Below are 21751 nucleotides of genomic sequence, written 5' to 3' on the forward strand. Positions count from 1 at the left end.
CTACTCCCTCTTTTGCTTCTTTCCTGTTTTAACCAACTTGCGGTAACAAAAGAGAAAGCATTTTGTGATGACAAATACAACAGTTGCCACACAGGCCAGCAGGAACACAATCACATCCAGAGAGTGGTACTGGAACCAGGTGAGGTTGTGGGCAGCTGGCCTCAGGTGCTTGGCTCCTTTGTGGCGCATGACAAACTCGATCCAGAAGACGGCTCGATCCAGGGGCTTTATAGGCTGATCACGTTGAATGGTGGATAACCATATAGCCTTTTCTTTGTAGCTAAAGGAAAAGCAAAGAAACATCAATTTATAAAATGAGCTAACTTGTGAGGCAACTGTTGTATTTGTTATCACAAGATGTAGTGAAACAAATATACTCACGAAGGATTGTTAATGACTTCCTTCAATGCATTGAGCAAATCTCTTGATGACATTGTTTCCAAGTCCACTCTGACAGCTGCTCCCTTGGCCTTCACTCGGGCAATGTTATCGTGTTGTTCAGCAAACAAAGGAAGGCCCACCATAGGGATCCCATGGTAGATGGCCTCATAAATGCCATTGGTTCCACCATGAGTTATAAAGGCTTTGGTTTTTGGGTGACCTAAGATTGAGTGAATTTCAGTAAAATTATTAATTAAAAGTCTTAAAAATAAAATGAGAACTGAGCATTATAATGCAACTGAAATAAGCAATGTCTTTTAGATAACATCAGTTCAGTTCAGTCGCTCAGTCTTGTCTGACTCTTTGCGACCCCATAAATCACAGCATGCCAGGCCTCCCTGTCCATCACCAACTCCCGGGGTTTACCCAAACTCATGTCCATCGAGTCGGTGATGCCATCCAGCCATCTCATTCTCTGTCGTCCCCTTCTCCTCCTGCCCTCATTCCCTCCCAGCATCAGAGTCTTTCCCACTGAGTCAACTCATTGCATGAGGTGGCCAAAGTATTGGAGTTTCAGCTTTAGCATCAGTCCTTCCAATGAACACCCAGGATTGATCTCCTTTAGAATGGACTGGTTGGATCTCCTTGCAGTCCAAGGGACTCTCAAGAGTCTTGTCCAGCACCGCAGTTCAAAAGCATCAATTCTTCGGCAATCAGCTTTCTTCACAGTCCAACTCTCACATCCATATATGACCACGGGAAAAACCATAGCCTTGACTAGATGGACCTTGGTTGGCAAAGTAACGTCTCTGCTTTTTAATATACTATCTAGGTTGGTCATAACTTTCCTTCCAAGGAGTAAGCGTCTTTTAATTTCGGCTGCAATCAGCATCCTCAGTGATTTTGGAGCCCCAAAAAATAAAATCTGACACTGTTTCCACTGTTTCCCCATCTATTTCCCATGAAGTGATGGGACCAGATGCCATGATCTTAGTTTTCTGAATGTTGAGCTTCAAGCCAACCTTTTCACTCTTCTCTTTCACTTTCATCAGGAGGCTTTTGAGTTCCTCTTCACTTTCTGCCATAAGGGTGGTGTCATCTGCATATCTGAGGTGATTTGATACTTCTCCCAGCAATCTTGATTCCAGCTTGTGCTTCTTCCAGCCCAGCGTTCCTCATGATGTACTCTGCATATAAGTTAAATAAGCAGGGTGATAATATATAGCATTGATGTACTCCTTTTCCTATTTGGAACCAGTCTGTTGTTCCATGTCCAGTTCTGACTGTTGCTTCCTGATCTGCATACAGGTTTCTCAAGAGGCAGGTCAGGTGGTCTGGTATTCCCATCTCTTTCAGAATGTTCCACAGTTTATTGTGATCGACACAGTCAAAGGTTTTGGCATAGTCAATGAAGCAGAAATAGATGTTTTTCTGGAACTCTCTTGCTTTCTCCATGATCCAGTGGATGTTGGCAATTTGATCTCTGGTGCCTCTGCCTTTTCTAAAACCTGCTTCAACATCTGGAAATTTACGGTTCACATATTGCTGAAGCCTGGCTTGGAGAATTTTGAGCATACGACACTGTATTTAAATTGCTTCAGAACTCAGAATAAGTAATCCCTAAGTCTGCTGGAGAGGTAAGTGAAGACTTCATAAAGAGCTATGTCACTTGAATTTCACAAATGAATCCAAGATTGGTACGTGAAAAACCTGAAAGGGTATTCTGGGTAAAAGAAAACATTTTTGCAACAAAACGGGGAGGGCATGTCAGAAATGTAATCTCTAAAACAATAATGAAGCCTTTTAACCTGATAGGAATTGTGTCAAGGATATGGATATTTTCTGATAGAAAATGGAGAGTAATGGGTAATAAAAAGAACTCTTATTTTTAAGTATGATTTAAAATACCCCCAAGGAGTGGAAAAGATAGGTGTAAGGAGAGAATTCAAAGACAGAACAGTGCACAAAGTTACTTAAAATTTCATGGTGAGAAGTAATTATAGCCAAAGTAAACATATTTTCTTTCTGGATGTAAAGGATGTGACCATATATAATACAATGCTGTTAAATGTTCTCCTATTTTTCCCTCTGGGGCAGGAAATAGCAATGAAGGAGTAAAGTGTTCTTACTTAAACTCAAAAGAGCTTTTCAATAATAAATGTTGGATAAGTTTGTTTCCTATTGAAGTAGTATCACTCTGCTCAGCTGTTACTCATGTTTTCAATATTTTTCTGCCAAGTCTTACCAAGAAGGTCATTCTGGGGTATCCACTTATACAGACGAGTATTGGGCCCTAGGGTATCTGGTTTCTTGCCATCATATCTCCATAGAACCTGTTAAGGTAAAGGAAGTAACTTATTCTGTGAGTTAAACTTCAAAGCAATAGTGTTAAAATTTTAAGCAAATAAAATTTAAATGTCTCTGTATAACAGATAAATAAATCAGAGGGTGAGGCCTTAATTGATAATAGCTACTAATATACTACTCAATAGCAACACCCACATTTGATGTACTCATTTTCAGGTTCAATCTGAGATGGAATGCAATCATGACATCTCACATATGATGACATAGACAAATAGGTTTTCAATGACAAATTCAAATATTTAAGAAATTTTTACATGATCTTATTTCTAGGGTAGAAAGACTATGGCAAATTACTAATATGCCACATATTTTTGTTTTAGTTTGTATTCTAAATCTCATTTTAAGTTTATTCACCAATTTCTTTTTAACTGTTATAAGTGTTTACTTATATCCACATGTTAATATACCTTATTTTATTAGAATTTTGCAATTTTTTACCTCAGAGAAGAAAATGCATTCAATCAGCAACGTAAGAGAAATAACTCTGCTTGCTTATAGTTTATTACTACTAAGTTAATTAGGGCTGTCTAGGAAATATAATTTCATTTAGATTACAAGTTTTTAAATACTACTTCCCAAAACAATAACAACTGGAGTTTTTTTTTTTACATAAATCCAGATTATTGGAGAAGGAAATGGCAACCCACTCCAGTATTCTTGCCTGGAGAATCCCATGGACAGAGGAGCCTCGAGGGTAAAATCCATGGGATCACAAGAGTCAGACATGACAGCAACTAAACCAGCATCACCAGATTATTACCACTATTATCATACTAGGCTTGGAAACATTTTACCTTTAGAAAAAAAGATTTGCTTGGTAATTTGTAAGAGACAACAAGGCTGTTGAAAAAGTTTCAAAATTGTGTCACTGAAGTTTATTCAGCTGACCCTGAATGCTTCAACAATGAATCAGAAAGCACTGACAGCATTGATTAATATGTTCTCTAGGCATAATAGCAAAAGTAAGGACCAGTTTTGTAATTCCAAGCAATTCTCATAAGCTAGATTATAATTTATTAGTGTTTAACTTCTATTTTCTTTGTGAATGTAAATTAACTTTAGTTTTTCAGGAAAATTTAGTGTAGGGAATTAGGAGAAGCCAACCTTTCTCTGAATAGCAACCTGGAAAGCACAGTGATTAGATCTGTTCCAAAACTTAGGGGCTGTAAAAGGGACCAAGAATTCCTGGCAAGTGCAAGCTGCAAGAAGCACTCCAGACTTTTTATCAATATTGCTTAACATTATTGAGAGGCTACATATAACATGAAAATTTAACTCCTGAGAACATCTGTATGTGTATCATGAGTTCAGGAGTCTTTCGGGAAAATGAGCAAATGACAAGACAGAATTTGGTGATTTCTTTTCCTGTTCACGCTACCATTACAATACCAAAATTCATACTTCATCTCTTAAATATTTTTCTTTGTGATTACAGTGTTAATCCAAATTTATTGTCAGTTGAAGACATTCTATGTACTGTTCTACCTACGATGTATATTTTGTTTTTTTATAAATCTAAGATAAGTTGGAGCTATCTTAATAGTTTGCCTTTCTTGCATAATATATCTGTAATCCGGGCTTTTTACATGATTTAACATAGTTTCCTTAAGTATTTATCAACTATTAAGTTACTTTACATACTTTTTGTGGAATCTGGGCAAGGGCTGAGGCAATTACATTGGCTCTTTCTTCTGTAATGTTACTGATCATTGATCCCAAAGTAAACACCACAATACCATTTTCTCCAGAGCTCTGAACAAACGCTTCCATTTCCTGTGAAAATGAATTTACTTCATCACAAATGAGCAACAACAGCATAGCAAACAGTATTGAAAAGTTTGGCAGAAAAACAACTAAAGAAACAAAATCAGATATAGTCTAGAAATAATGTCACTGTTTTTTTTTTAATATCATGGTAAAATGAATGCAAGATAAAATTTTACCATCTTAATCATACCTATGTGTACAGTTCAATAATGTTAATTATATTCACATTGTGCACCAATCTCCAGAACTTTTTTATCTGTCAAAGATCGAAGCCTGTACCCATTAAGAAACTCCATTGTCACCTTTCCTCAGTCCCTGGCAACCATTATTCTACTCTATGTTTCAACAGATTAGATTAGATACTTTTTTCAAGTTGAATTGTACAGTCTTTCTTTTCACCTCTGGCTTAATTCACTTAGCATAAGATTCATTCATGTTGTGACGTGTGTCAAAATTTTCCTTTAAAGACTGAGTAATACCCCATCTTTTTGTATCTAAAACATGTTTTTTATTCTGTTTATGGACATTCAGTTGCTTCAACCTCTTGGCTCTTGTGAATAGTGCTTTCATGAATATGGTGCGAAAATATCTCATTGGGAACCTCATTTCAATTCTTTTGGATATATAAGCAGAAGAGAAATTGCCACATCACATGTATTGGTGCTAGGCTTCAACAGTACATGTACTGAGAACTCCCAGGTGTACAGGCTGGATTAGAAAAGGCAGAGGAACCAGAGATCAAATTGCCAACATCTGTTGGGTCATAGGAGAAGTAAGAGAATTCCAGTGAAACATCTACTGCTTTATTGACTATGATAAAGCCTTTGACTGTGTGGAAAATTCTTAAAGAGTTGGGAATATTGCCTTACCTGCATCATGAGAAAACTGTATGCAAGACAGGAAGCAACAGTTAGCTGCTGTTGCTGCTGCCAAGTCGTGTCCGAATCTGTGGAACCCTATAGATGGCAGCCACCAGGCTCCCTCGTCCCTGGGATTCTCCAGGCAAGAACACTGGAGTGGGTCACCATTTCATTCTCTAATGCATGAAAGTGACAAGTGAAAGTGAAGTTGCTCAGTTGTGTCCGACTCTTAGCGACCCCATGGACTGCAGCCTACCAGGCTCCTCCATCCATGGGATTTTCCAGGCAAGAGTACTGGAGTGGGTTGCCAGTGCCTTCTCTGAGCAATAGTTAGAACTGGACATGGAACAACGTACTGGTTCAAAATTAAGAAAAGAGTAACTCAAGGCTGTATCTTGTCACTCTGCTTATTTAAGTAATAGGCAGAGTATATCATGTGAAATGCCAGGTTGGATGAAACATAAGCTGGAATCAAGATTGTTGGGAAAAATATCAACAGCCTCAGATATGAAGATGACACCACCCTAATGGCAAAAGTTGAAGAGGAGCTAAAGAGCCTCTTGAGAGTGAAAGATGAGAGTGAAAAAGCTGGCTTAAAATTCAACATTCAGAAAACTAAGATCAGGGCATCCAATCCCATCACTTCATGGCAAATAGATGGGGAAACATGGAAACAGTGAGAGACTTTATTTTGGGGGGCTCCAAAATCACTGTGGATGGTGACTGTAGCTATGAAATTAAAAGATGCTTTCTCCTTGGAAGAAAAACTATGACCAACTTAGCGTTCAAAAGCCGAGACATCACTTTGCTGACAAAGGTCTGTACGCTCAAAAATATGGTTTTTCCAGTAGTCATGTATTGATGAGAGAGTTGGACTATCAGGAAGGTTAAGCACCAAAGAACTGATTCTTTTGAACTGTGGTGCTGGAGAAGACTGTTGACAGTTCCTTCGATAGCAAGGAGATCAAGCCTGTCAATGCTAAAAGAGATCAATACTGAATGTTCATTGGAAGGACTGAGTTTTGGCCAATACTTTGGCCAGCTGATGCAAAGAGTAAGCTCATTGGAAGAGAGTCAGATGCTGGGAAAGATTGAGGGTAGCGGGGAAAGGGATGACAGAAGATGAGCTGGTTGGATAACATCACTAACTCAATGGACATGAGTCTGAGCAAACTCCAGGAGATAGTGAAGGACAGGGAAGCCTGGCATGCTGCAGTCCATGGTGTGGCAAAGAGTCAAACACAATTGAGCAACTCAATAGAAACAGCATGTATTGACAGGTTTTAAATTAGGAAGTGTGTATTATTCTTACCGCATACTATATAGTTTATAAAGTGATTTTCCGCCTGCCCTCTTGATTCTTGAACATGCTAACTTCACATCTTTGACTTTGGTCAGTTGTGTTATTCAATATTAAACACCAAAAATTTATTTTAGACAATTTTGAAGAAATTCCATACTGTTTTTCTAAGTGAAATTGTTAGTCACTCAGTCCTGTTTGACTCTTTATGACCCCATGAACTGTAGCCCACCAGGACCCTCTGTCCATGGAGTTCTCCAGGAAAGAATACTGGAGTGGGTTGCCATTTTCTTCTCCAGGGGATCTTGTCTTCCCCAGGGATCGAATCGAACCTGGGTTTCCCTCATTGCAGGCAGGTTCTTTACCATCTTAGCCACCATGGAAGGCCCTACTGTTTTTAGTAATAGTTGTCTTTTTTAACAGATGGCATCTCTCCCTGAGGTGCTTGGGAAGGAAATGGATAAGATTTGATTAAATTCTTCTATTATGTGTATTTGTGCAAATGTGATTGTGTATAGGTAGGAAATAAGCCAATACACAGTGGTGACAAGGAGATACTGTGAAACAATATTATACTCAGATTCTTCATCAATTATGTTATTAATTACTAACAGATTCTTGGAGAGCTACACTGCAAGATTTAATTCACTTTTAATTCTTTAGATCTACTAAATCATTAATTTTTTTCAGACAGACTTTCTGGAGAATTATTTTAAATTTTAGTTTATTCATTATGATTTCATTTTCCTTACTGTGAGCACTAAGAAAAATCTATGATTCAAATTTGTTTATGACTGTCATTCTATCATTGTCTTACATTAAATTTTGTCATAATTTCCCAAACTCTGTCTCGCTAAATTACTAATTACTGATATTGAAGAGACTGGCTTGTTGTTTGAAAGTTCTGTGAAACAGTCCTATGAATCTTATATATAACCCAGAAATATGCTTGAATAACACAGAGTCAGACATGATTTAGCAATTGAATAACAACAGCAATGCTGGAGCAGTTACATATTTGAATTACCATATTACTGAGTTTGTTTATATATGACATCCTTGGTCCTGAACTAATATTGTTTAATTGATGTCACAAGAGGATGTGCTATGTGTAATCACTGCGAGGGAACCTAACATCATCACCTCAGTCCCCTCAGGAGCACAGTGGGAGAGGTACCCCATGGCCTTCCGCAGTAGAGGTTTGCTCATATTTTGAGTTCGCTTCAAACTAAATAAAGCTCCTCAGAAGTTCAGTTCAGTCACTCAGTCATGTTCGACTCTGTGACCCCATGGACTGCAGCATGACAGCTCCTGGTGGATCCGTATTTTCCTGGAACTGTTTCTGAATTATTTTGTCCTGTGATTCTTGATTCCATTTCAATTTTAAAATTTGTTACATTTTATTCTACTATTAATAATTCCACATTTCTCAGTATACTCTATTACAAAAAATATAGATGAGCAAAATTTTCTTGGATAGCTGATCAAATCCATGTACTCACCTTTTCTGATTTCTTTCATCTGTTTTAAATTCACTATTTTTTTCTCTCTGGAAAGAATGACTGAACTCCTCTATCACAGAGTGTATTCTTACTGATGCTAATTATTGGCAATTTTTTTTTCAAAACTATTTTTAACAGAAAGAAGAGAAGAAGAAAAAATGTTCAGACTTTAATATTGCAGACTACATATTGTGTAGCACATTTTTCAGAGGAGGCTGGTGGGCTACAGCCCATAGGGTTTCAAAGTCTGACACAACTGGCCACCTGAGCATGCATGCACGCAAATAGAAAGGAAGAAGTAAAATTGTCATTTTTTGCTGATGGTATGGACTTCTGTACAGAAAAAATAGGTTTAACCACAAAACTGAGCTAATCAGAAAATTCAGTAACGTTCAGGATGTAAAATCAACACAGAGAATTCAGTTACATTTTATGTATTATTAATGGAAAAGCTACTCCATTTACAACAGGACCAAAAACAAGAAAATAACCAGAAATAAATGTAACCAGTAAAGTGAAAGATCTTTACAGTGATTACTCCAAGACTTTGTTGAAAGAAATAGAAGAAAACATAAATAAATGCAAAGATATCCTGTGTTCATGGATCAGGATACTTATACTGTTAAAATGTCCACACTACCCAAAGCCAAAGGCATTACACCTCCAAATTTCAAATTATAGTACAAAATTGAAGTTTTTCAGTCCTATCCAACTCTTTGTGACCCCATGGACTATAGCCTGCCAGGTTCTTGTGTCCATGGGATTTTCCAGGCAAGAATCCTGGAGTGGCTTGCCATTTCCTTCTCCAAGGAATCTTCCCAACTCAGGGATTGAACCCAGGTCTCCTACACTGCAGGCAAACTCTTTACCATCTGAGCCACCTGGAAATCTTCAGAACCACACCCAGAAATACTGGAGTGTGTAGCCTTTCCCTTTTTAAGGGTATCTTCCCAACCCAGGGATCAAACCCAGGGATTGAACTCTAGCATTGAAGGAGGATTCTTTACTGACTGAGCCACAAGGGAAGCCCATCTACTTTCCTATAGTACAAAGGGATAGCATTTAAAACAATATGGTACTGGCCTATAAATGTACACATACCAATGAAGCATAATATAGGGTCTAGAAAAAAAAATCCCTGCATATATAGCCAACCAAAATTCAACAAAACAGCCACACACACCTAATGGGGAAAGAATAGTCACTTCTTTTACTTCTGAGAAACTTGAGTAAACAAAGGCAAAAGTAAGAAATGAGACCACTATATTACACCCTCAAAGATTTATCAAAGACTTAAGCAGATGTATCAAAGACTTAAGCATAACACCAGATACCATAATACTCCTAAAAGAAAATGTAGAAATGATACTCCTTCACAGTAGTCTTGAAAGTAATCACTTCTGAATATGACATCAAAAAAATCAGCCAATGGGACTATACAAAAGTAAAAAGCTTCTTCACCGCAAAGGAATCAACAAAATGAAACACAACCTACAGAATGGGATAAAAATTTCAAAATTACATATTGAGTTCACTTCAGTTCAGTTCAGTCACTCAGTCATGTCTGACTCTTTGCGATCCCATGAATTGCAGAATGCCAGGCCTCCCTGTCCATCACCAAACCTGGAGTCCACCCAATCCCATGTCCATTGAGTCGGTGATGCCACCCAAACATCTCATCCTCTGTCATTCCCTTCTCCTCCTGCCCTCAATCTTTCCCAGAATCAGGGTCTTTTCCAATGAGTCAGCTCTTCGCATCAGGTGGCCAAAGTATTGGAGTTTCAGCTTCAACATCAGTCCTTCCAGTGAACACCCAGGACTGATCTCCTTTAGGATGGACTGGTTTGATATCCTTGTAATCCAAGGGACTCTCAAGAGTCTTCTCCAACACCACAGTTCAAAAGCATCAATTCTTCAGTGCTCAGCTTTATTTATAGTCCAACTCTCACATCCATACATGACCAATGGAAAAACCATAGCCTTGACTAGACCTATGTTGACAAAGTAATATCTCTGCTTTTTAATATGCTGTCTCAGTTGGCCATAACTTTCTTTCCAAGGAGGAAATGTCTTTTAATTTCATGGCTGAAATCACCATCTTCAGTGATTTTGGAGCCCAGAAAAATAAAGTCAGCCACTGTCTCCACTGTTTCCTCATCTATTTTCCATGAAGTGATGGGACCAGATGCCATGATCTTAGTTTTCTGAATGTTGAGCCTTAAGCCAACTTTTTCACTCTCTTCTTTCATGTTCATCAGGAGGTTCTTTAGTTCCTCTTCACTTTCTGCCATAAGGGTGTTGTCATCTGCATATCTGAGGTTATTGATATTTATCCCAGCAATCTTGATTCCAGCTTGTGCTTCCTCCAGCCCAGCGTTTCTCATGATGTACCCTGTATATAAGTTAAGTAAGTAGGGTGACAATATACAGCCTTGACGTACTCTTTTTCCTATTTGGAACCAGTCTGTTGTTCCATATCCAGTTTTAACTGTTGTTTTCTGACCTGCATACGGATTTCTCATACACATTGAGTGAGGGACTAATATCCTATATATATATATATAACTCACAAAACTCAATGGCAACAAAAAAATCAAAGATTAGGCAGATAAACAAAACAAACATTTTTCAAAGAAGACGTCCAAATGGCTACCAGTTATCAATATCACTAATTATCAGGTAAATGCAATTCAAAGTTAGAAAGTCTGCCATCAAGAACAAGAAAGTGTTGGTGAGAATGTGAATAAAAGTGAATGCTTTTACACTGGCAATAAGAATGTAAATTGGTTCCACCTTTATCAAAAAAATAAATGAAATTTCCTCAAAAAATTAAAACTAGATCTACTGTGTGATCCACCACTTTTACTTCTGCTTATGCAACCAAAGGAAATAAAAAACAGGGTAGATGAAAAACATGCACTCTCATGTTTATTGCAACAATATTTGCAATAATCAAGGGAACAACTCAAGTGCCCATCAATGAATGAATCCATAAAAACGATGTGATAAATATACACACAAACACACACATGAACACACACTCGGAATATAATGTTATTCACCCATGAGAATGAAGGAAATCCTGCCATTTTTGACAACCTGAATAAACATAGAGGACATTATGCTAAAATTTGTGCTTTCATTTTAATCTTTATTCTACTCCTATCATTAAATGTGCATTTGATATACATATTTTGAAAATTGTAATTCCAGCTTATATTTTTTTATCCTTGAAGAGAATTGTGATCTTGTTGTATTTATCATTTTCCAACTAAACCTCATAGCTGCTGCTGCTGCTAAGTCACTTCAGTCGTGTCCAACTCTGTGTGACCCCATAGACGGAAGCCCACCAGGCTCCCCCGTCCCTGGGATTCTCCAGGCAAGAACACTGGAGTGGGTTGCCATTTCCTTCTCCAACCTCATAGCTAACTTAGTGTAATTAAGCATTCTTTGATAAAATCATTGTAGTGGTATGATGTGAGCATTTATAAATTATTTAACCATTGCTTTATTTCTATTATTTCCAGTGTTGACATTTTTGAATTATTGCCCAAAATATTGTGTTAAGACATCTTGATTATTTTTTTCTGTATAGTTTCATATAAATATATTATGAAGCCAAAAACATAAGCATTTTTATGACGATGTATTTTGTCAAATATCCTAATTCTTTAAAAATTGCAGAAATTTTCTTAGTATCCAATAATTATTGGAAAAGTTAGTAGTGTGCATAAACAGTCTTTATGCAATGAAGTCCTCACAGTCATTGACTAGGAATTAAATTTTGTTTCTTCAGCTTGATAATAATAGCAAATATTGCTAATTTATCATGATTATACTACTATTCATATTTCCCTTCATTCTTCTTCCTCCTCTCCTACCCTCCCCTCCTACTAACATTATCACTTTCCTGAAATGAAAAAATGGAAATTTCAAAAATAAGGTTAGAAAACATAGAACTTTCACTATCTTATCTCAGCCTTTGGACTCTGATAAGGTTCATATAGGTAATCCAAACAGTTTGCAATCAAAACAGATATTACCCAATGCTATATCTAAAATGGATAATCAGCAAGGACCTAAATGATAACATAAGAAACTCTGCTCAGTGTTAAGTGGCAGCCTAGATGGAATGGGAGTTTGTGGGAAAATGGAGACATATATGTGCAAGGCTGTGTCCCTTTGCTTTCCACCTGAAGCTATCACAACATTGTTAATCAACTACATTCCAATAAAATTGAAATTATTTTAAAAACAGAGAGGGAAAAAAAACCAGATATTGAATTTTACCCTTGAAACAGATATCAGTTTCATTTTGCCACCAATAAAGAGTAGAGAAAAATGATTTATTAAGGGTTCACAGGACTTCCCTCATGGCTCAGTGGTTAAGAATCCTCCTGGCAAATGGGCATAGAAGGAACCTACCTGAACACGGTAAAGGCCATATATGATAAGCCTACAGCAAACATTATTCTCAGTGGTGAAAAACTGAAAGCAAGACAAGGGTGTCCACGGTCACCAGTCTTATTCAACATAGTTCTGGAAGTCCTAGCTACAGCAATCAGAGAAGAAAAAGAAATAAAAGGAATCCAGATTGGAAAAGAAGTAAAGCTCTCACTGTTTGCAGATGACATGATACTGTACATCAGTTCAGTTCAGTCGCTCAGTCATGTCCGACTCTCCGCGACCCCATGAATCACAGCACGCCAGGCCTCCCTGTCCATCACCAACCCCCGGAGTACACTCAAATTTATGTCCACAGAGTCGGTGATGCCATCCAGCCATCTCATTCTCCGTCGTCCCCTTCTCCTCCCGCCCCCAACCTTTCCCAGCATCACAGTCTTCTCCAGTGAGTCAACTCGTCGCATGAGGTGGCCAAAGTATTGCAGTTTCAGCTTTAGCATCAGTCCCTCCAATGAACATCCAGGGTTGATCTCCTTTAGAATGGACTGGTTGGATCTCCTTGCAGTATAAGGGACTCTCAAGAGTCTTCTCCAACACCACAGTTCAAAAGCATCGATTCTTCGGCGATCAGCCTTCTTCACAGTCCAACTCTCACATCCATACATGACCACGGGAAAAACCATTGCCTTGACTAGACGGACCTTGGTTGGCAAAGTAATGTCTCTGCTTTTTAATATACTATCAAGGTTGGTCATAACTTTCCTTCCAAGGAGCAAGCGTCTTTTAATTTCATGGCTGCAATCAGCATCTGCAGTGATTTTGGAGCCCAAAAATATAAAGTCTGACACTGTTTCCACTGTTTTTCCATCTATTTCCCATGAAGTGGTGGGACCAGATGCCATGATCTTTGTTTTCTGAATGTTGAGCTTCAAGCCAACCTTTTCACTCCCCTCTTTCACTTTCATCAAGAGGCCTTTGAGTTCCTCTTCACTTTCTGCCATAAGGGTAGTGTCATCTGCATATCTGAGGTTATTGATATTTCTCCCAGCAATCTTGATTCCAGCTTGTGCCTCTTCCAGCCCAGCGTTCCTCATGATGTACTCTGCATATAAGTTAAATAAGCAAGGTGACAATATACAACCTTGACGTACACCTTTTCCTATTTGGAACCAGTATGTTGTTCCATGTCCAGTTCTAACTGTTGCTTCCTGACCTGCACACAGGTTTCTCAAGAGGCAGGTCAGGTGGTCTGGGATTCCCATCTCTTTCAGAATGTTCCACAGATTATTGTGATCCACACAGTCAAAGGCTTTGGCATAGTCAATGAAGCAGAAATAGATGTTTTTCTGGAACTCTCTTGCTTTCTCCATGATCCAGCGGATGTTGGCAATTTGATCTCTGGTGCCTCTGCCTTTTCTAAAACCTGCTTGAACATCTGGGAGTTCACGGTTTACATACTGCTGAAGCCTGGCTTGGAGAATTTTGAGCATGACTTTACTAGCATGTGAGATGAGTGCAATTGTGCGGTAGTTTGAGCATTCTTTGGCATTGCCTTTCTTTGGGATTGGAATGAAGACTGACCTCTTCCAGTCCTGTGGCCACTGCTGAGTTTTCCAAATCTGCTGGCATATTGAGTGCAGCACTTTCACAGCATCATCTTTCAAGACTTGAAATAGCTCAACTGGAATTCCATCACCTCCACTAGCTTTGTTCTTAGTGATGCTTTCTAAGGCCCACTTGACTTCACATTCCAAGATGTCTGGCTCTAAGTCAGTGATCACATTATCGTGACTATCTTGGTCGTGAAGATCTTTTTTGTACAGTTCTTCTGTGTATTCCTGCCACCTCTTCTTAATATCTTCTGCTTCTGTTAGTTCCATACCATTTCTGTCCTTTATCGAGCCTATCTTTGCATGAAATGTTCCCTTGGAATCTTTAATTTTCTTGAAGAGGTCTCTTGTTTTTCCTATTCTGTTGTTTTCCTCTATTTCTTTGCATTGATCACTGAGGAAGGCTTTCTTATATCTCCTTGCTATTCTTTGGAACTCTGCATTCAGATGCTTATATCTTTCCTTTTCTCCTTTGCTTTTCACCTCTCTTCTTTTCACAGCTATTTGTAAGGCCTCCTCAGACAGCCATTTCGCTCTTTTGAATTTCTTTTCCATGGGGATGGTCTCGGTCCCTGCCTCCTGTACAATGTCACGAACCTCCATCCAGAGTTCATCAGGCACTCTATCAATCAGATCTAGTCCCTTAAATCTATTTCTCACTTCCACTGTATAATCATAAGGGATTTGATTGAGGTCATATCTGAATGGTCTAGTGGTTTTCCCTACTTTCTTCAATTTAAGTCTGAACTTCGCAATAAGGAGTTCATGATCTGAGCCACAGTCAGCTCCTGGTCTTGTTTTCGCTAACTGTATACAGCTTCTCCATCTTTACTGTACATAGAAAACCCTAAAGACACTATCAGAAAATAACTAGAGCTAATCAGTGAATTTAGCAATGTTGAAAGACACAAAATCAATACACAGAAATCACTTGCATTTCTATAAACTAACAATGAAAAATCAGAAAGAGCAATTAAGGAATGAATTACATTCACCGTTGCAACAAAAAGAATTAAATATCTAGGAATAATATCTAAGGAGATGAAAGAATTGTATACAGAAAATTATAAGACACTAATAAAAGAAATCAAAGATGACATAAACAGATAGAGGAATATTCCATGTTCCTGGGTAGGAAGAATCAATATTGTGAAAATGACTGTACTACCAAATGCAGTCTACTGATTCAATGTGATCCCTATCAAATTACCAATGGCATTTTTCACAGAAGTAGAATAAAAAAAATTCACAGTTCATATGGAAACACAAAAGATCCTGAATAGTCAAAGCAGTCGAGAAAGAAGAATGGAGGTGGAGGAATCAAGCTTCTTGACTTCAGGTTACATACAAAGCTATAGTCATCAAGACAGTATGATACTAGCACAAAAACAGATATATAGACCAATGGAACAAGACAGAGAGCCCAGAAATAAACCCATGGGTACCTTATTTTTGACAAAGGAGGCAAGAATATACAATGAAGCAAAGACAGCCTCTTCAATAAATGGTGCCAGGAAAATTGGACAGCTACATGTATAAGAATGAAATTAGAACACTTCCAAACACCATACACAAAGATAAAGTCAAAAATGGATTAAAGACCTAAATGCAATACCAGAAACTATAAAACTCTTAGAGGAAGACATAGGCAGAATACTCAATGACATGAATCAAAGCAAGATCCTCTATGACCCACCTCCTAAAGTAATGGAAAAAATAAAATAAACAAGTGGGACCTGATTAAACTTAAAAGTTTTGCACAGCAAAGGAAACTAAAGCAAGGTGAAAAGACACCCCTCAGAATGGGAGAAAATAATAGCAAATGAAACAACTGACAAAGGATTAATTTGCAAAATACAGAAGCAGTTCATACAACTCAATGACAGAAAAACAAACAACCCAAGGAAAAAGTGGGAAAAAGACCTAGAGATATTTCTCCAAAGAAGACATACAGATGACTAACAAACACATGAAAAGATGCTCAACATTGCTCATTATTAGAGAAATGGAAATCAAAACTACAATGAGATTATCACCTTACACCAGTCAGAATGGCCCTCATCAAAAAGTCTACAATCAATAAATTCTGGAAAGGGTGTGGAGAAAAGGGGACACTCTTGCACTGTTGGTGGAAATGTAAATTGATACAGCCACTATGGAAGATGGTATGGAGATTCCTTAAAAAACTAGGAATAAAATCACCATAAGACCCAGAAACTCCACCTCTAGTCATATGCTGTGAGAAAACCAAGTTTGAAAGAGTTACATGTATCCCATTGGTCAATGCAGTACTATTTACAATATCTAGAACACAGAAGCAACCTAGATGTTCACTGACAGATGAATGGATAAAGAAGTTGTGGTATATATACACAGTGGAATACTACTCAGCCATAAAAAGGAATACATTTGAGTCAGTTCTAATGAGGTGGATGAACCTGGAAATATTATACAGAGTGAAGTGAGTAAGAAAGAGAAAAATAAATAACATATTCTAACACACATATATAGAATCTAGAAAAAATGATACTGAATAATTTATTTACCGGGCAACAGAGGAGAAACAGACATAGAGAATAGACTTATGGACATGGGGAGAGGGGAGGAAAGGGTGAGATTTATGGAAAGAGTAACGTGGAAATTTGCATTACCATATGTAAAATAGATAGCCAATGGGAATTTGCTGTGTGGCTCGCAGAGAGTCAGACACGACTGAAGCAACTTAGCAACAGCAGGAAACAAAAACAGGGGCTCTGTATCAACCTAGAGGGGTGGGATGGGAAGGGAGATGGAAGAGGTTCTAAAGGGAGGGGATATAAGTATACCTATAGTTGATTAACGTTGAAGCTTGACAGAAAACAGCAAAATTCTGTAAAACAATTATCCTTCAATAAAAAATTAATTAGAAAAAGAAGAAGAAGAATCTTCCTGGCAGTGCAGGGAATGTATGTTTGATCCCTGGTCTGGGAACATCTCACATGCCTCAGGGCATCTAAGCACATGCACCACAACTTCTGAGACTGTAAGTCGAGAGCCTGAAAGCCACCTCAGTGAGAAGCCCATGCCCTGTAACTAAAAGCCGGCACAGCAACGAAGACTCAGAACAGACAAAATAATTAATTTTTAAAAAGAAACCACAAAGCAGTTGGCTAAAGATTGCTTGCTTTATATTTATGTCTTAAGTCAATTTAAAACAGACTAGATTCTTGCTTTCTTTCATAAGGAATATTACCCTATAAATAGAATTCCTTATATTTTGAAACTACAGATAGTTTTAGATTCAATTGGTAGAAATTGTGGGTCCTTTTTTTTTAAATATATTTGTGCAGAATTTATGGTTCTTACATATGGAGGGTAGATTTTCTCTGTGCTCATTCTGTTAAGCATCTATGATGTTGAGACCTGCATTCCTTAAGGGAACTTTTACTGAGGTTTTCTATAGGGTTCTGGAGAGAACTCTTGAGAGTCCCTTGGACTGCAAGGAGATCAAACCATTCAATCCTGAAGGCAATCAACCATGAATATTCTTTGGAAAGACTAAAGATGAAGCTGAAACTCCAATATTTGGCTACCAGATGTGAAGAGCCAACTCATTAGAAAAGACCCTGAATCTGGGAAAGGTTGAAGGCAGGAGGAGAAGGGGATGACAGAGGATGAGATGGTTGGAATGTATCACCTACTCAATGACATGAGTTTGAGAAAAACTCCGGGAGATGGTAAAGGACAGGGAAGCCTGGTGTGCTGCAGTCCGAGGGATTGCAGAGTTGGACAGGACTGAGCAATTGAACAACAAGAGGATTAGTATAGGCAAAAAACATCTGTTCTGTTATAATAGATGGAGTTATCTTTTTTTTAATGCTGTAAGATGTAAACTCCTGGGATTTCAAATGAAGAATGGTTTAAATGCTGATGTGAAAGCAAGTAAGGGTTGGATTTGGCTGCAGATTACTAAGGCATGCATTCATATTGTTGAAAAAGATTTTTCATTTTATCTAGAGCACTGGTAAGGAGCCTCAATCCTTACAAAAAATATTTTACATTTCATCTTGCTTGTCTGATTGCCAAAACCTTAAAATTCTTAATATTAAAAAAGTTTAAATATCAATTAAATTTTATTTAAATTGTGTTGAATTTATTAAATTATTTTTATTAACTTTTTAGTTAAATAAACTTTAAAAATTTGCTTTTAAAAGATTCCATGTGATATCTATTCTCTGGCAGTTTGCTGGATGATATGTTTCAATTAGAAATTAGATCTATGTGACTGGCACACATTGGGTTATTCATAGTATGTTATAGTAACAAAATAACAATTATGAAAATAGTTTATATTTCTTCTGGATCACTGAGTATGGGCCAGTGACATTTTGGATATTTCATATGTATTAACACATTTTTTCCCTCAAGGACAATATGAGGTTGGTGCTATTATTATAAATTAGGGTGGTTATATCTCTATGAACATTTTTGTCTGGTTTTCCATCACTGCCAATATCTTGCAACAACCTGCTAAATGGTGTCCCTTTCCACTCTTGCCCTTTTATAATCCAACCAGTGTCTACATCCTGTGATTTTTCTTTTAACATGATCATCTCTCCCTTTTCTTTACCCTTTTATTTTTCTCTCTAATGTCCTACTAGATGTGCCAAACTCCTTACAATTATGTTTGCAACTTAACTCTCCAGGGTTTTCTGCACTCAGCCTCTTCCTGTTTAGACTGAACTTGGACTTCTTGGGAACTGTCATTCCTATGCCTGCCTTTTGTATCTTCCTCTACCTTACCTTCGGAGAAGGCAAGGGCAAGCCACTCCAGTACTCTTGCCTAGAAAATCCCATGGATGGAGGAGCCTGGTAGGCTGCAGTCCGTGGGGTCGGTAAGGGTCGGACACACCTGAGCAACTTCACTTTCACTTTTCACTTTCACACATTGGAGAAGGAAATGGCAACCCACTCCAGTGCTCTTGCCTGGAGAATCCCAGGGATGGGGGAGCCTGGTGGGCTTCTGTCTATGGGGTCACACAGAGTCGGACACGACTGAAGTGACCTAGCAGCAGCAGCAGCAGCAGCTACCTTACCTTCAATTATTCCTAAGCATTCTTTAGATCTTACCTTAATTATCAGTGCCTCCAAGATACTTTCTATGATTCTTGCTGGATGTTTCTTTGGCATTTTGATCTTTCCTTATAGTAACACATTTTATTACCTGCTTTCTTTCTGTCTTTTTAGGTAGTGTCAGGTGGCAGAAACCATGTCCACACCATTCCTCTCCATGTTAGCACTTATTTCTGGACTATGCTGGGCCCTTTTAAATTATTCTTTAACGAATGTTTGAGTCTCTGTTATGTCTTGAATTATGAAAGCTTTAATTTAACTGACATATTCTCAAAGTCTCCCAGGTATCCCACTTTATTTTGCAATGATAATGAAATTCAGGTACTTGTGTTGGTATGGAAATATATCAGTTTCTAACTGGGAGGTCACTTTATCCAGCTTCCCATATATGATTTACTGTAATCAAAATCCTAGAATTTTATAAGATTATTCTTATTGAAAATGCAAAGTTAACAAAACACAACAAAGAGGAGTAGGTGACCTTAGGCAGGGGTTTGGCAGGTTTGCAGTGGAAGCCTCCAATAAATTCAAAATTTGGCAGCACTGGGCGAGGAAATTCAAAATCCCAGTAGGTTCGAATGAGCCACATATCAGCTTTTCCAATTGTCTCTAAAAATGTGGTGGGTCTTCCTTAAAGGAAAAGCAAAAACAAAATTAAGAACAAATACTAGATCAAATGAGAATATTGCCATATGATTATATTAGGTAATATGGGGAAAGAATTTGGAATGATGTAGACAAAGATGTTTGAAAATATATTTTCTTTGATAAAGGAAAAAATATATATTTTTGTGTGTATATATATAATATAATAAGATTGATATAATGAAGTATGATCGGAAAACTTGTATATGTACAATGTATAATATAATATATAATATGGAAACTGAGTTGCACAAGTAGAAACAATTTCTAAGTGCTACCTAGATACTTGCACTACAAATATATTTGCAATTCTTTAATTTACTTGTCTTCATTTATCAAGATATTTAATGAGGTTTCCAGTGAGACTTTTATGTTTAAAAATGAAGTTTCATGAGTTACAAATATAATTGCTTGGAGAAACCGTAAGTGCTTTAACTTGTGGTTTATGATTTCCTGGAGTGTCCTGTACCAGTAATGGGCCACAAGGTTCTACATCACCCTATGATTTATGTATTTCCATAATATTTATAGGATTGATAGGTCATTTTATATTTTCATTCCCTCATTTCCTTGTAAGAGACAAAATCCTGTGGGTTTATGTTTATGTGGTCACTTCCAAGGAACTTGGGAAATTAAGGCTTCATGTTACCAACCAAAAAGATGACTTACCTAGTACTTCACTGTAAAACTCATTCCATGTCTTCTCATCAAATGTCTGGAACCAGAAGTCAAAATAAAGTACGTATATCATATTTTTGACCCTTTCCATGAATGTCATGTGATCACTTAATGCTGAAAATATAGCAGGGACATAGGATGGTGGGAATGAAAGTTTTCCACTATACTTTTCAAACTTATAGCCAGGCGAGAAGCGGAGACTGTACACTAAAGGTATTTTAAGTATTTCAGTCAGCAGCTCACCACAGGGTACAATGGCATCTGCAAGAAGGACATCAAACCTTGATTCCTGTAGTTTTTTCATAAGTTTCTTGTTTGAAACAGCTTCTTTACAGACCTTCATGAGTGTTCCAGAAAGTTCCAAAAGTACACTTTTCAGTTCTATAAATGATGAAATATTTGTCCAAAATGTTTTTTTTGCCATATATGTCCGTTTCTTAATCAAATTCTTGACAGCATTCTCAAAATCATCTTTAGTTAAAGATACAGGGAAAATCTCAAACTTAAGAGCAGATGGTTTGTTGGCATCAGTAATAGTGGAAGCTGAAGATATTAGAACAGTCACCTCATGACCCCTCATGACTAGTTCATCCAGAACTACCTTCATATTCATCCAATGACTAAATTCCACTGGCCACACCAGCACCTTTCCACAACTTCCAGAGCTAAAGTAGCAAGTCAGCTGTAGCAGCAGCAGAAGTGACAGTGATTTCAAAGACATCTTGCGCAGATGCAGTACTTAAAAATACTCTATCATTTTGGTACTGTTCATGCTTATATCCAAGGAGAAATCAATCAGGAAGTTAAAATTTAACTCCTACACTTCAAATAACTAAATTTTATGAGTAGTCAGCAGCTGTGGAAGTCAATTAAAAGGGCAAAGTGTAAATTCAAGTGTAAATTAAACAATGACTTTTTGAACAACCAATGAGTCAAAGAAGAAATAAAAAGGAAAGTAAGTAATAAGAAATATCTTGAAACAAACAAAAATGGAAGCAAAAAATGCCAAAATGTATGAGATATAGTAAGCAGTAATATGACATGTTTATGGCAATAAGTGCTCATAAGATAAAAATATCAAATAGCCTAACCTGAAACATGAGGAGTTAGACTAAAGAGAATAAG

The 21751-nt window shown here is 37.5% G+C and overlaps 1 protein-coding gene across 4 annotated transcripts; it reads right to left on the minus strand.

The window, feature by feature from the left end:
- On the minus strand, positions 1–21350 carry LOC129561583 (UDP-glucuronosyltransferase 2B4-like). 4 transcript variants are annotated; one of them, XM_055434272.2, is made up of 6 exons: positions 20618–21350; positions 19785–19933; positions 4390–4521; positions 2627–2714; positions 382–601; positions 1–280 (listed from the first exon to the last, which is right to left on the minus strand). In XM_055434272.2, exons 1-6 carry the CDS (start codon positions 21345–21347, stop codon positions 1–3), a joined length of 1599 nt encoding a protein of 532 aa, XP_055290247.2. In that variant the 5' UTR covers positions 21348–21350. The 4 variants fall into 4 exon arrangements, with proteins under 4 accessions (XP_055290247.2, XP_088692208.1, XP_088692207.1 ...); XM_088836082.1 differs by having other exon boundaries at positions 19785–19929; positions 20614–21350; XM_088836081.1 differs by having other exon boundaries at positions 20870–21347.
- Between the last annotated feature and the right edge of the window lie 401 nt (positions 21351–21751).

Source organism: Moschus berezovskii, chromosome 5, assembly GCF_049115385.1.
Source record: "Moschus berezovskii isolate FMDL1 chromosome 5, NW_MosBer_1.0, whole genome shotgun sequence".
In the NCBI taxonomy this organism is placed as follows: Eukaryota; Metazoa; Chordata; class Mammalia; order Artiodactyla; family Moschidae; genus Moschus; species Moschus berezovskii.

Bases quoted from the DNA above. Each gene is read 5' to 3' on its own strand.
- LOC129561583 (XM_055434272.2), bottom strand. From the start codon at position 21,347: ATGTCTTTGAAATCACTGTCACTTCTGCTGCTGCTACAGCTGACTTGC. The intron at 4,522-19,784 runs GTCACCTACTCC...TCATTTTCACAG, and splicing joins CTGCCAAACCCCTGCCTAAG to GAAATGGAAGCGTTTGTTCA. The intron at 602-2,626 runs GTAAGACTTGGC...ACTCAATCTTAG, and splicing joins ACCCCAGAATGACCTTCTTG to GTCACCCAAAAACCAAAGCC.